Below are 15,239 nucleotides of genomic sequence, written 5' to 3'. Positions count from 1 at the left end.
AACCAAGACTACTGCTTCTTCTACAAAGCTTCAACGCTCACATTGAGCAACTGCAGAGCTGCCAGAAGAGAGAGCAGCCTCAGCAGAAAGGATGTCTGTCAGTTGGTCTTGTTGTCAGAAACTACTGGAGTAATTTAGTTCAGTTTGCCAACTTCAAGGTAGTCCTAGTGCTTAATTTAAGTTAAGATAAAAAGAAATTCAAGGAATGCCTTAATGTCAACAGAGAATGGATTGATCTTAATGTTTTTCACCACTTTTTCCTGTCTTTAGGGGACGTTCAAAGACATCAAGAAAGTAACAAACCCAAAGACATTGAACCACGATGAGACAGAGACAGTTTCATCTGTTTACCACCAAATGAGCTCAAGGAGGGACAGCTACCTGTCTACCTGGTCTTCAACAAGCTCCTTTACAGTTTCGCCACAGAATCACATATCCACCGGTCCCACCCACAACACCCTGTGGCATCCTGAAGCCGACAGCCAGACCGTGGGCTGTCAGACAATCCAATCGTCCCTCGTTCCCTGCGACGCCTGTCATCGAGTGCAGTCTAGTTTGAGAAAGACGGGAGATGCTTTGGTGGAGCTGTTTCAGAGCGAGGGGCTGCCCTCCTCTCTGCAGCCGCTCTCAGCTGCCGTGGAGGACACCCTGGAGCTGGGACAAATGACAGCGGGGGACGTCGCTCAGTGGGCCAACGAGCAGCTCAGGGACATGCGCCGCCTGGCAAAGCATTTACAGGATGTACGCGGTACAGTACGTCCACTTAAAGACAGACTGGCGGCGGCAGAGACGGAGAGGGACAGATTCAGGTCTCAGCTGGAAAAAGCACGGAAAGACTTCAAGCAAGAAATGGAAAAACACCAGGCTACCATTGTCCAGCTGGAGTTTTCACTGCACAGGGCACAGAGATCCATGAAAGAAACAGAGCAGAGGCTACTGGAGGAGCAACATCAACTCAAGAGAGGTGCAGTAGACTCACTGATGAATATGATGGGATGGGAACTCACTGAGATCAGTTACTGCCATGGGTCAGTCCATGAAATATGTGCCTTTTGCGTCCCCAAGAAGTAATCAGTCATAAAAATGATGATAACAACAAATTAATATGTAATTTAAAAATATAAACATTACCATATCTTCTCTCCTTACTATAACATCAAATTAAAGTCAGTTAAATATGACTTTTATGCTGATGAGGGTGAGGTTTTTGGCCTGTCCCTCACTCTTGTTGTTGTACGTCATCAGGACTTTTAATTTGTAAAATGTTGGCAAAATGTTAAAACGTTCACATTTACATATATTATTACCAAGAACACTGTTTTACTTAATTATTATAAATAGTTACCAATTTATCGGTGTGCCCTGATTTTATGTTACCCTAACCAAAAACCCTAGCAAATTAATGGTATATTCCAGATTTGACATGATTGACAGGAGTTTGCATCATCTCTGACCCAGGATGCTAACAGCTCAGTATCTCATATCTTTGTTATTTCTGAAACAGAGTCTTTGTCTTTGGAGGAGAGTAATTCCAGACTAAAGGAGAAAGTAGAAGTGCAGCAAGCTACATTACAAACACTTGGTAAGATTTAATTCACCATCATGCTACAAACACGGTAATAAATTACACACAGAAATAACCTGATGTGCTGTATGATTGATTGCTATATTTTGTGGTAGAATGTGAAAAGCAGTCGCTGCAGGAAAAAGTGGAGGCCTTGCAGTTAGAGGAAGAGGCCTGCTGTAAACTGCAACAAAGGCTCCAGCAACTAGAGAGAGAAACCTCTGAAACTCAAGTCCTCCTCGATAAGGAGAAGGCCAAGTACCACAGCGCTTGTCGTCAGCAGGAGGTCAGTGTCCCGGAAAACACTGGATCTTTTTTTTTTTTCAGCCAGAGACGTTTTAGCCTTTTTCTTTTCTTTTTTTTCATTTGTTGTGCATCCAGTCAATGCAGGAGAAGCAGAAGTCTTTGCTGGAGAGAGTGAATTCTCTCGACGAAGAGTGCGAAGAGCTACAGATGCAGTTAGGAGAGAAAGAGGAGAGACAGATCGAGCTACACAATAAGCTGCAACAGATGTCAGAAGAGAAGGAGCAACTGCAGGCTCAGCATGCTCAACAGCAGGTATAATACTGGAGCCTTTACCCATAATCATACACATAATAAACGCTTTAATGGTACATTGTGTAGGAATTACTCCCATCTAACATTGCGGTTGTATATCGCAAGCAACTCTTTCGTATTTTTCATGCTGCATTCACCTGAAATTGGGCAGACAGACACTGCATCTAACGGCATAAACAAGCCTCTATGTAAACAAGTGGTCCGTCAGCACGAGGCAAAACAATACACGTGACAATATGTTGTCATGGCGATGTGGTATTGTTTACCTGACCCACGTTTTACCGGCTTTCTCTGGACTTCTGTGACTAAAATGACATCTGGTTTGTTACCGACGGCCGTCTGCCCGACTGCAGGTGAATGCAGCATCAGTGTAACGCTCCATTCCTCCTCACTGCGTTACCGCAGTGACTTTTCACAGACGCCACCTCGACCTGAGCCGACAGCTCCGGTGTCTCCGCTGAGTTTCCGTGGTTTCCTACCGTCACGCTGCCACTGAACGTAAAAACATGGTGACACCACATGGCAGCCAGCACCGAGCTTACCCGCTCCATGTAGATATGAATGATATGAACGGCTAATTCAGAGCTGAAAGGAACACTTCAGTTTGTTGATGGGGGCGATTACTGATTAATGAAAAACAGACTTTTGAACAAAATAATCGATTTTCCTGAATAGATAACAGGAGAAGTTACACAATGTCCCTTTAAAACCTGGTTGCTCATGATTATATGTCTTTTTTCCCCCCCACAACAGGACATGCGTTTAGAGCTTCAAAAGGAGAAGGAGACTCTAGAAACAAACACAGGCCATCTCAAGAACAGTGTGGCTGAGCTGAAGGAATACGTGCAGGCTCTAAAGGAAAGGGAGAGGCTGTTGGTGGCGTTCCCAGAGCTCAGCCCCTTGGCTCGGGCCCAGCCACAGAGTAGGCATAGTCACTCAATATTTGTCTATGTACTGTATATAGGAAAAGTCGAGTGTGACTCTTGTATTCAGCTATTTATTAGCCACCTGCCTGCTTCCTAGAGTAACTTTGAATGCCAACATATTGTTCTTTGCATCTTTACAAGGTACAGGAAATGTGCTTTTGGATATGGAGCAACAACTGCAGGCAAATAGCATTCGTATAAAAGTTCTGGAGCAGGAAAATGCCACTCTACACACCAGCCTTGAGAAACTGAAAGACAGAGCACGACATAATGCTGCAAGGGTAGGCTGGATTGGAATTTGTTATGTTACACAATATGAACTAATATACTACACATATTGGTTTTGTGGATGTAGGATTATGAGTGTATTAAACTAAACTTTATATCATCAGGAAGCCTGGGCCCTGCAGACCACACCAGTGGAAACACAACAGAATCACTTGACAATGATGCAAAGCAGCCCTCTGTAAGAACTCTCAAATGCTGCAATCTGCCACAAGCAGCACTAAGCACCCATTTTTATAAATGATTAATCATCATAATACTGTGTTTCCATCGTTGCTTTCTTGTGCTTCGCTTCTTTTGTTCCTCAGGCAGAGCAGCAGTGCAGCACGGCTGGGGTACAGTAACAGAGAGAAGGACCCAAGAGCAGGGGAAAGTGGTCGGGAGTCAGCCGAGTCAGAGGATCGTGTGTCCGCCGCCGCTGCCTCCCCCTTGTCCCTACAAATTCACCTTCAAACGCTCCACCTCAACACTCCACGCTCCGCTGCTGCTAAAAGCTACTCAGAAACACGCAGTGCGTTTCTCCTTTCGCACCCCAGAGGCCTGAATAAGAGGAGAAAATGAAACCCTGAGGGCATTTATGCCTGGACAGTTTTGCAGTCTTAGAAAACACAGCTTTGTGTAAGGAATTCTGGTCAATAAAAAACAATTATTTTCTACATACCATGGTGTCTTATTGTCGATTTATAACATGCTACTTTTACATTCTCATTGTGTGCACATTACACATTTCTGCAATACTGTTCTGTTATATGGTCTGCAGCAGCTAAGAAAGAAATACATACATTGCAACTGGTTCAAAACAGAGCTGCTAGACTGGCACTTCACTGCTCAGCTGATACGCACTCCAGACTTTCCTGGTTCACAGTTGAAGTTAAACTCAGCTACGACATCCTGATCCTTTTTTTTTAGAAACATCATATTCAATCAGACACCTGAATATTTTTTTTAACCAATTATTGAAGACTAGAGACAGACATAACCAGAAATGCCAGCTCTGGTTACCTGATACTTCCAACTCCCAGAACTAATCTACTCAAACACTCTGTTATATGTCGTTCAATAATGTCCTGGTTCTCTTTACCTCCTCATATCTATCTCATTCACAAAACAAATTAACTTTTAAAAAACAACCCAAGGCTCACCTAATGCAGCTGACCATATGACTGGGAATTCATTATTGGTATTGAAATTAGGATTATTATGATAGTAGTGACAGAAAATATATTACAAATGTAGGGTATTAACATATAATATATATTAATCATGATGTTTTTGATATATTGTGGTAGAATGCATGTATAAATTGATGTGTGTGTACATGTGTATTGTTGTTTTTATTCTAAGTGTTTATTATAAGTGAAGTGTAGTTATGATTGGAATGTATGACTGTATGTATTGATGTCTGGGTATATGATTGATATAAGAAGATTAGTGGTCGCCAAGGCGGCAGCTAATGGGGATCCATCTAATAAACATTAAACAATTGTATGTACATACTCTTTATCTCAAATATATGTACACAAAACAAATACACTTATTTCAGTCCTTGCTCTATTATGTTTCATGGAAATTCTAGATCAGGTTTCTGGAAAGATGATATCCTTCTCAAACAAACGTGCGTGAATCTGAATGGGAGATCTTCCCAGCAGATGACTAACATGCTGCGGAGTAAAAGGGTGGTGTGTGTACGGTCTTGAATGTCACACAAACAATGACACAGAGACAGATGTGCAGTCTGGCTAGGTCGGGCTGTGCGAGTTTCCATGGAAACACAAGTACATCCAGGATTCACAGCAGCATTCATGCTCCGCTGAATCACATCACATCAGTCCTTTTTATTTTGTGTCTTATATAATAGGCCTATAATCTGTCACCAGGACCACACACTGTGTACATGGGTGTGAGTTGTTAACTTTCATGCACCACACATGAGGAGGGTTTTTGTTTGGCAGTGGTTATTTGAGATGTCCTGAGCTCAGTTGTGTAATCTGAGTCTAGTCCAGGAGACTTGTGCTTCTGTCAGAGATGTTAGAGTCAGACGCTTGTATTACTGTACTGCAAACACCCGATTAGTCGCACTAATCACCTTAGTATCAACACTCGGATCTCTCAGCAGCACCACCTGAATGAGCACATGCTCGATTATTTGATTTACTTAACAGACAGCTCATGACCTAAGGGTTAATCTCTAAATTGGGTTAACGATACAGCTGTGTCATCAAGCATGTAATCAGCTCTCTCAGCCAGCGCCAAAGATATAACACATGAAGTCAATGAGATTATGCATTGACTTCATGTGTTATATTATTTGTTCCTTTTCATTATCTGTGTACGTTTCTGCTTTTGTTTGGTTATGTATACGTGACCCAAAGTGAATTGAAATAGAAATTGCTTTCATGATTTATGCTTTACTAAATATGAGAGGATTGATTCTCTGAGATAAAAAAAAATAATTGAGGCTACTCCACAATTTAGATTTTTGTAAATGCTGCTTCAAAACATTTATTTTTCATTTAATTACACAGTCATTGCATTTTATACAGACATACACAACAACAGAAAGATCTGAGACCTTAATGTGCAAGTAGAGTACGATGCTATTCAGAAGTAAGAAAAAGAAGTGGATTGTTTCTATAACTGTGCTTCCCGGCACAAAAAAGACAGAGAAGGAGGTGAGAGAACTTTCAGCCTAAAAAAAGCACCACAGTATTAATATCTGTTGCTGGCCTTGACATCAAAAGCATGTGACACAAAATTACCAGACAATAGTTTTCAAATGGTGTGCAAAGTTGTACAAAATTCTCCTGAACCCGACTCCTTTTTGTAACTATGCCAAAATGCCTCAAACTGTACATTCTCCTCCGTGTTTGTGTTTTGGTTTAATAATTAGAAAGCATGAAGTCCCGTATAAGAGTTTTTTTTTAAATCTAACATACACATAAATTAAACAATTTAAACCATTCAGAGACTACTTTAGCTTTGGAAGTCAGTCTGCATTGATAATAACATGTTTAAGGCCATTGGTTTCTTATGTAATACATGCAAAAACAAACTGGAAAAAAAAAAACAGAAATGAAAAAAAAAAGTGTTTTTGAGTGAAAAAAAGAAGTTCCATGTTGGTTCATTAGCATTGTGGACTGTGTGGGAATGTTATCTCTATAATATGAGTGTTCTCATGTGTGCCTTTATCTGATCTAGGTCAAACTGCCGACCGGCGACAGGGACTGCTCCAAATCTGCTGGGATTACAGAGGCCCATCAACGTCTGCCTGCCTGTCCATATTTCACCCTGTGTGTGAAGAGTCCAAATGTGCTTGATTTATATACCCAATAATCTAATGATCTATCAGGTTATCTCAGGATATCAGTCATAAGACAATAATTTACACACATTATATATATAAAAAAACGTAATAATCTATGTGCTTTGACTTCTCATAATCTCATGACATCAGAGAGAGAGGGGTGGGGGGAACTTTGCTGTTTAAAGGTGCGTGAGAAAAACCTGCAAAAGTGTAAGATCAGTGACACAAAAGAGAACAGGGTCATGGGATAAGATTTCGATGAGGTGAAAAGCTGACCATAAAATTACTAATGGAAACCTACTGAGGTATGTAAAACATAGTGCTTATTCATATAACACAAACACAAAAAAACAGACACATCAAAAATAAAGCTAATGATATCTGTCTAAGAGCTAAAAAACAAAAAAAATTAAAATAAATACAGATATAAACATATTAGATTCAGTTTGTCAGTAGAAACTATAGGTAGGGCAGTTTCTGGTGAAGTGGATCCACAATAATAGATAGAACCTGTAGTTTCTTCTGAGGTGGAAAAGAAGTGAAAAGGTGAAAATGTAAACTCACAAAAGTCTGTGCATTCCTCTGATAACTAAAAAAAACATGCAACAAATAGATGCTTGCCATACAGAGATGATATTGTCAAAAATGCAGCGGGGTGTCTTCTACAGAATCATATTTTTGGTGATTTTCCAGCTCTAGATTTGTGTTTAAATGATTTTAAAAAATCATTTGCTGAATATACAAATTAAAAGTGGAATTTGTCACAAAAAAAGCACCATATACAGTATATAAACTACAAGCATGTGGATTCTGACAAACTGGCAAAGGTTGCAAGAAAAGAGCTGGTCTTAAAAGATATTTAACACAATGCAAGAAGTTTACAGGACAGTAATAAAGCTCTCTACTGTACATTAGAGTATTACAAGATATACAAATAAGCTTCACAACGAGACAGAGAGCGTGCATCCCATCCTGTGGTGTGCTTACATTTGCAGAGCAACGAGTACAGACTGTGGCAGGCCAGTCACACACTAAAGGGAGTGAGATACAGAAGAGTACACTAGTAATAATACGGCGCGTGAGTGGGAGACGACAGATAAAACCAGCCGGTTGTAACGGTGACCGCGACTGCTCACACATCATCTCTTCCCTGCGTACTCCTCAGCTGTGGAGGGAGTGGTGGCGTTAATGTGGGGCGCCGTGGAGTCCACTTGGCCGTCGGGCTGGACGGGCTGCACTGTTTCTACCAGGCTGCCGCTGGGTAGCACCACATACCGGGCCGCCATGTCTTTGGGATGCAGCTCTCGCATGCCCTCCTTGCTGTGCCAGATCCCATATCCAAAATACACAAAGAGACCTGGGAAGACGGGAAGTCATAGCACACATGAACCACAGTGACTCAGAAGCAGTGGCGTGCACAGACTTTTTGAAGGGCAGGGGCGAAAAGGAAAAAAAAGGCACATATAGCGCGTCATCGCCACTAAAGAGGGCACTTTAGCACACGTTTTGGATAGAATGCACTTTAGCTTGCGTTTTGGCTACCAAGAGGGCACTTTAGCTTGCGTTTTGGCTACCAAGAGGGCACTTTAGCATGCGTTTTGGATAGAATGCACTTTAGCATGCGTTTTGACTCCTAGAGCGCACTTTAAAGCAGAAGTAAGCAGAATGTTTGTGTTAATATAAGTCTTAAATAGTTATATCTTCCGACAGCAATCACTTACATAGAGTGTTTGGTCTGAAACACGGGTCTGTCAGTCACTCTGCTCTGCTGTAAGCCGAGCAGAAAACTTTCCTTGTATCCTACAACCTTTACCCAATGAGGAGAGAGAATGGCATAAAGGGGCGGTCCTCTCTGTGTGTGCAGCCAAGGGATGCGCGTGAATGTGGTGACGTAGGGACGAGGGCGGGGACTGCTAACTCCATCGGCTGACAGGAAGTTAGCCAAAACGACCGGATTGCTTACTTCTGCTTTAACATGCGTTTTGGGTACCAAGAGGACACTTAAACACACGTTTTGGCTTCCAAGAGGGCACCGTAATGCGCATTTTGGCTCCCCCCCCCCGTGCACGCCACTGCTCAGAAGTAAGATTATAGGGCTACTGTTTTATTCTATATGATAAAATAAAAATCTCAGATAACTGAACAATAAAACCATACTGCTCTGGTGTAATATTCATTAGCTTTTACTCTGAGTCCAATGAAGCACTCCCATGCTTTTTTTTTTCAGCAGGGGCCATTATGGAGGATAAGTGGAACGAGAGCGCCCAGCCTGTCAAGTGTAATATTCCACGATTGTGCATCTTGTTAACTTGCTGCAGCCTGACAGTGGGGTTTAAATGGTTTACTGGTTCAGAGAAGCCTTAAGCTAATGCAGCTAATCACACCTCCCCTGTGATCCCCCTTTTTCTGACAGGGCTTTAACGCTGTTTGACCACCATCCTCAGAGGGTTGCTGACAAATGGGAAAAGTTCTCTTTCCCTCAGAGCACTTGAAGTGTTTTTTTTTTTTTTAATCTGCTGATGTAACACTGACGTACACTGACGTTCACTAGCAACAGAGGCAGGTGTTTTATTGCTGTGTAATTAAACTACTCACCGAGATAACGTTCATTTTACGTCGTGTGCAGATCCATCAGTCTTTAGGTGACTAAAGTTACATTTACAATACACAGGCCTATGTTTGTGTAAAGAAGAGGTTCTACCTGAAGAGCTTTTTCTTTGAGCTCTAAGGGTGTCTGTTTTATGGGATAGCCTATATTTCACAAACTATATGTGAAGGTTTTTGGAGCTACTGTGTTTTGCTGCCTAAATCCAGAGCTTTCTTACCTATTGCAATCCACACAGTGAATCGAATCCAGGTTAGGGGGCTGAGTTTCATCATAAGGAATACATTAATGAGGATACTGGCACCCGGAGTCAGTGGAACCAGAGGTACCTACACAACAACAAAACTCGTCATACTTCAATCATTCAACTGTATTAACATGAAATCGAAATGAGATTAATTGTTTATCTGAGTGTAATTAAAGTTTATGTAGCTGCCAGGACATTAGGCCATTAGAGCATGTAATAATAGTTCAATCACTATATTACACTAAAATTCAGAAAGGGGCTTACCTGGAATGTTTTGCTGTCAGTCTGTGGCTCGTGGATACATATGAGCGCCAGGCTAAGGACATAAGCCAGGGAAAAGATCACCAGCAGCATGGTGAAGCTCCAGAGTGGCAGCTGCAGCTGTTTGGTACCGAATTCCAGCACAGCACAGAGGGATGCCGAGCTCACTATCAGAGTCATCACGCAGAAGGCCACCACCTCGCCCGGCTCGCAGTCCCCCAGCACTTTGCCCAGGTACGGTTCCCAAAAAGCCTTCAACTGCCCCACCCCACGCCGCTCTGTTGTCTTCTGCCTCTCCACCAACTGCAGCTTGTCCGAGAAGGACTCATACTGCTTCAGCTCCCCGCTGTCCTCGGTTATGGTCTGAGACTCTGAGGGGGCAGGGGAAGGTTCAGCGTTGGGGTTGGGAGACGTGGAAGCGGTTCCCTTGGAGTTGGTTTTCTCAGGCTGGAAGCGCAACACAATAACGCTCGCTGCCACGAAGGTGTAGGCCAGGAGTGTGCCGATGGACAAGAACTGAACTAAGGCCTCCAGGTCGAAGACCAGAGCCATGGTGGACATGAGGATGCCAAACACCAATATAGCATTGACGGGGACTTTGGTGACAGGATTGACACGTGCAAAAAAGGAGAAGAACAATCCATCCTCTGCCATGGCGTACACAATCCGAGGGAGGGAGAAGAGGTTACAGAGCAGCACAGTATTCATGGCTGGAAATGAAAAAGACAGAGGGTGAGTATCACAACATAACACAAGACACAGCACTGGGCAGATAATGCTACTAGGCTACTAAACAATATGTACAAATAGGGTTGCAAAATTCCGAAATTTTCAAAGTTGGAAACTTTCCATGGGAATTAACGGGAATATATGGGAATTAAAGCAGAAGTAAGCGATCCGGTCGTTTTGGCTAATGCTGCGTTCCAGGCAGGCTTTTGAAACCGTAAATTACAGCTTCAAGTCACAACTTACGACTTTGTAGCGTTCCAGGCAACCCACTCGTGTTTTTCCGACCTGTTTTACCTGTGAAAGTCACTATAACGGCCACTCGTAACTTCCGACCCGTGAACTCGTACCAGATCGAACTGGTACGAGTTCACAGGTCGGAAAAACACGAGTTACGGGCTGCCTTGAACGCACCATAACAGTCCTCGTCCCTACGTCACCACATTCATGTGCATCCCTTGGCTGCACACACAGCCCTGCATGCCGTTCTCTCTCCTCATTGGATAAAAACTGTAGGATACGAGAAAGGTTTTCTCCTCGGCTCAGAGCAGAGCAGAGTGACTGACAGACCCGTGTTTCGGTGCAAACACTCTATGTAAGTGATTGCTGTCGGAAGATATAACTATTTAAGACTTATATTAACACAAATATATCGCTTACTTCTGCTTTAACAGGAATATATGGGAATAAACAGGAATAAATCCGAAATTTACAAAATTGAAGGTTGGCCCTTGACAGGGAACTTAAATCGAGTTGGGGAAAATATATTGTAGCATAATCTCGGCTAAAACAACCAGATTTAAGTATACTTGTACACTTGAATATCTATGCTATTCCTCAGTCACATGCACACACTGCTTACTGCAGGGCTATTGATGGCTATTTTCTTTCCCAACATTCATGTTTTTGATGTTCAGTAAAATAATTGATTGTTCATAGAAGAAAAGAACTGATTGTTCATACAAGAATTAAAACTTGAAATGTTGTTGAAATGTCATGTTTTTTAATTGCGTTATTTTGCATGGATGTCTGCTTATGACAAAACAAAATATTAACATCTATGTTAGGATATGATACAGTTTGTTTAAATTACCCCCAATTTCGGCTTCAGTTACGGCTTCAAGTCACGATTTACGACTTTGTAGCATTCCAGGCAACCCGTAACTCGTGTTTTTCCGCCCTGTTGCCTGTGAAAGTGCACTATAACGGCCACTCATGTTTTTCCGACCCGTGAAGTCGTACGAACACGAGTTACGGGTTACCTTGAACGCACGATAACTTCTTGTCAACCGATGGAGTTAGCAGCCCCCGCCCTCGTCATGGATCTATTGGTCCTCGTCCCTACGTCACCACATTCACACGCATCCCTTGGCTGCACACACAGCCCTTCATGGCGTTCTCTCTCCTCATTGGATAAAACTTGTAGGATACAAGAAAAGTTTTATCCTCGGCTCAGAGCAGAGTGACTGACAGACCCGTGTTTCAGACCAAACACTCTATGTAAGTGATTCCCGTCGGAAGATATAACTATTTAAGACTCATATTAACACAAAATTATCGCTTACTTCTGCTTTATCACAAAAATATCGCTTACTTCTGCTTTAATTCCCATAAATTCCCATAATTCCCATGGGAAGTTTTGATTTTGGAATATTTCCAAAATTCCCCTGCTTAACTTCCCATGGAAAGTTTCTGGAAATTTACCGGAAATTTACTGGAAATGTTCCACCCCTTTGCAACCCTAATGACAACATAACACAAGACACAGCATTGGGCAGATAATGCTACTACTACTAAACAATATGTACAAACCACTATTTAAATGATACTCTTCAATTAATAGTTGAACACTCACCACATATGGAGCCTACTGCCACAATCACTCCAGCCCAGCTGTAGCCACGGCGGAAGAAAGCGTCGGCCAGAGCTGAGTTGGGATCCAGTGAATGCCAGGGAACCATTAGTGTGAGCACTGTGGAGACCAGGATGTAAGCTGTGGCTGCCAGTCCCAGAGAGATTGCAGTGGCAATGGGAACAGCTTTCTGTGGATTCTTTGCCTCCTCGCTTGAGGATGCGATTACATCAAAGCCCACGAAAGCATAGAAGCACGTGGCCGAGCCTGCCAGTATCCCAGACAACCCGAAAGGTGCAAAGCCTCCTTCTTTCTGGCTCCAATTGACCGGTTCAGCCAGTACGAAGCCGAACACCAGTATGAAAACAATAACAGCCATACTAATGACGGAGAAGATATGGTTGAGGTAAGAGGACACTTGAACTCCAAAGGAAATGAAGAACGAGGCAACGACTAGAATCCCTGCTGCGAGTACATCGGGGTAATGGGCGAGGAAGGGCACGTTCCACTGCATAATGTGTGTCTCGGTGAAGTTCTGGATGGCATGGTTGAAAATGGAGTCCAGGTAGCCGCTCCAGGCACGTGCCACAGCAGCGCCGCCAATCATGTTCTCCAAAATCACATTCCAACCAATGAGAAAAGCCCAGATCTCTCCCACAGAAACGTAGGTAAACATATAGGCAGATCCTGTTTTGGGAATGCGTGCTCCAAACTCTGCATAGCAAAAGGCAGCCAAGAGAGAGGCAAAACCTGCAAAAATGAAGGATACGATGACTGCAGGCCCAACCATGTCTTTGGCTACTGTTCCTGTCAGGACATAAAGGCCGGAGCCCACCATGCCCCCAACACCCATCAGAGTCAGGTCCAGAGTGGAGAGGCAGCGTTTCAGCGACGTGGCCATCATGTCATCATCCAGGGTCTTGAGTCGGTTTAGTTTCTGACAAAGGTGCACCGCTGGTGCGCAGCCTCTTGGACAAGTTGCCATAGCTACAGAGATAAGACAGGCCAGCTGGACAGGATGGTGTTGTGACGGTCACACTGGATCCATTACCTGTCTATGAAGATGACCTATAAGGCACAAAACAAGCACAATGTTGACACAGCGGCAGAGCAGGAAACGCTACCTTAATGTCACTTGTTTAACCTCCACGCTGTGTGTCAGACAGTCAGGAGAGAACCAAAATATAAACCTTATATTCACATACATATTTAGTTGTAGTATTTGACACATTGTAAGGCTGCAGGTTGTAGTCTGGTGTTTGTCTCATAAAATTTTATTCAGAGCTGTTGGTGGACACACACAGGGCCGTTGCTAGGAATTCTGGGCCCCCTGAAAGAATACTAAAGTGGGTCCCTGACTTTTCCACTTTTTTTTCTTAGACTACATATGTATTATGATTATCATTTTTTATTTAGCCTACTTTGTTTTGATGCTAATGCAGCATTATTATGAGTATTAGTCAGAGTTATATGCAGAACAAATCAGTCATGACTACTGGGTTTTTTGTGGGCCCTATACTGGGCGCTGGGCCCCTAGAATTATTATCACCTTTCTCCCCTATACAACGGCCCTGGACACACAATATACATTAATACGTATGTCTTTACTTTGTCACTCTGCACGGAGTGGACAATTGTTTTCCAAGCTCGCCCTCCATATTTTTTTTCAATTGATGAATAAATAGGATAATTGTGTAATGAAAACAATAGTTCATAATATGACATTAGACACAAATGCTACATCTCTCATTGTAACAGGAATGCAGCAGTAACTTTGCTTGGTACATGAAATAAAACTGAGTGTCCACTGTGGTTCCACAGATGTACTAGGCTACTCTATTTTAGCTGTCCCCTCATCCTACATGTTTTAGCCAGGTATTATGCCAGGTATTCACTCAGGCCCTGACTTGAACGTGTGGCACCCATGAACACTATGACCACGTCATCTAAAAGGCATCGCTGGTGTGTAAATAAAGCTGGTCTAATATTTTTCATTTGTTCAACTGCAAACAACATGTTTTAGTATTTTCATCAGTATCCACCATCCCAGTCTGGGCGGTGCAACATCTGATTCCTGCCCTCGATAGGCATATGGCGACAACAGGATGCCTCTGTTATAATTACGTAACGCCTTATTCCCCTCTAGAAATAAACCCAGAGCCATAAAACACACCACTCGCTTATACTGAAATATCTACACATCCGTAATCGCAAGACGTCCCGTGCACACAACAGACTAATAGCTGAATAAACGTCGTTTTAATCACAAATTAATATTTTACAACGACATGGAAACGGACGCAAAGTGAGGACAGTTAGTGCACTGCACTTCCTATCTCCTGGATGGAGCCGACTGGAGAGCGACGACGCACTTTTCATCCGGGAGGGATGTGGTAACATAATATTATCCGCTTTGCATCAGCCAGGAGAGCACACGTCAGTATTAAGACATGAAACACAATGATCGCCGACGCCGTAGCTACCTTTGCAGTTCAGGATCTCTCATCTGTGCGCCAGGTCCCGGGCAGTTAGGAGTTACCGGGCTGCATCGTCTGGTGATGGAGCAGAAGGTGCACCGAGGAATAAAACCAACATGTAGAGCCAGGACTGCTTCTTAAAGGCGCAGTCACACTTTATACTCGGCTGCAAGGGCTTCCCCGCTGGGCCCCACCCATATTACAGCAGAATAGGAGATTATCCGGTGGTCTCAGAGGGGGTCCCCGGACCCTCACCACAGGCTATGCAGTCAATCATAAGGATTTAATAGAAGCATTTCATTAAAAAAGAAAAAGAAAAAAGGAAAGAAAAAATGGATGCCATACAAAATAAAAAATTAAATCTAACAAAAAATGTTTCAATTTAGCCTGGAAGGATGTGTCTTCCTCTGATGACCCCTGGACATTTTTGTCCA

At 42.9% G+C, this 15,239-nt stretch overlaps 1 protein-coding gene across 1 annotated transcript; it reads right to left on the bottom strand.

Annotated features, from left to right (window-relative positions):
• Nucleotides 1-7,776: 7,776 nt before the first annotated feature.
• On the bottom strand, nt 7,777-13,313 carry slc7a4 (solute carrier family 7 member 4; the record flags this gene model as incomplete). The annotated part of the gene is made up of 4 exons (XM_083978633.1): nt 7,777-7,994; nt 9,463-9,571; nt 9,754-10,460; nt 12,332-13,313. The coding sequence occupies 4 exons, from the start codon at nt 13,311-13,313 to the stop codon at nt 7,777-7,779; spliced, it is 2,016 nt and encodes a 671-aa protein (XP_083834759.1).
• Nucleotides 13,314-15,239: the final 1,926 nt, after the last annotated feature.

Source organism: Trachurus trachurus (genome assembly GCF_905171665.1).
Source record: "Trachurus trachurus genome assembly, chromosome: 9".
NCBI classification, from domain to species: domain Eukaryota; kingdom Metazoa; phylum Chordata; class Actinopteri; order Carangiformes; family Carangidae; genus Trachurus; species Trachurus trachurus.
Note: the sequence above shows the minus strand (reverse complement) of the source record. Positions and strands in the feature narration are given on the sequence as shown.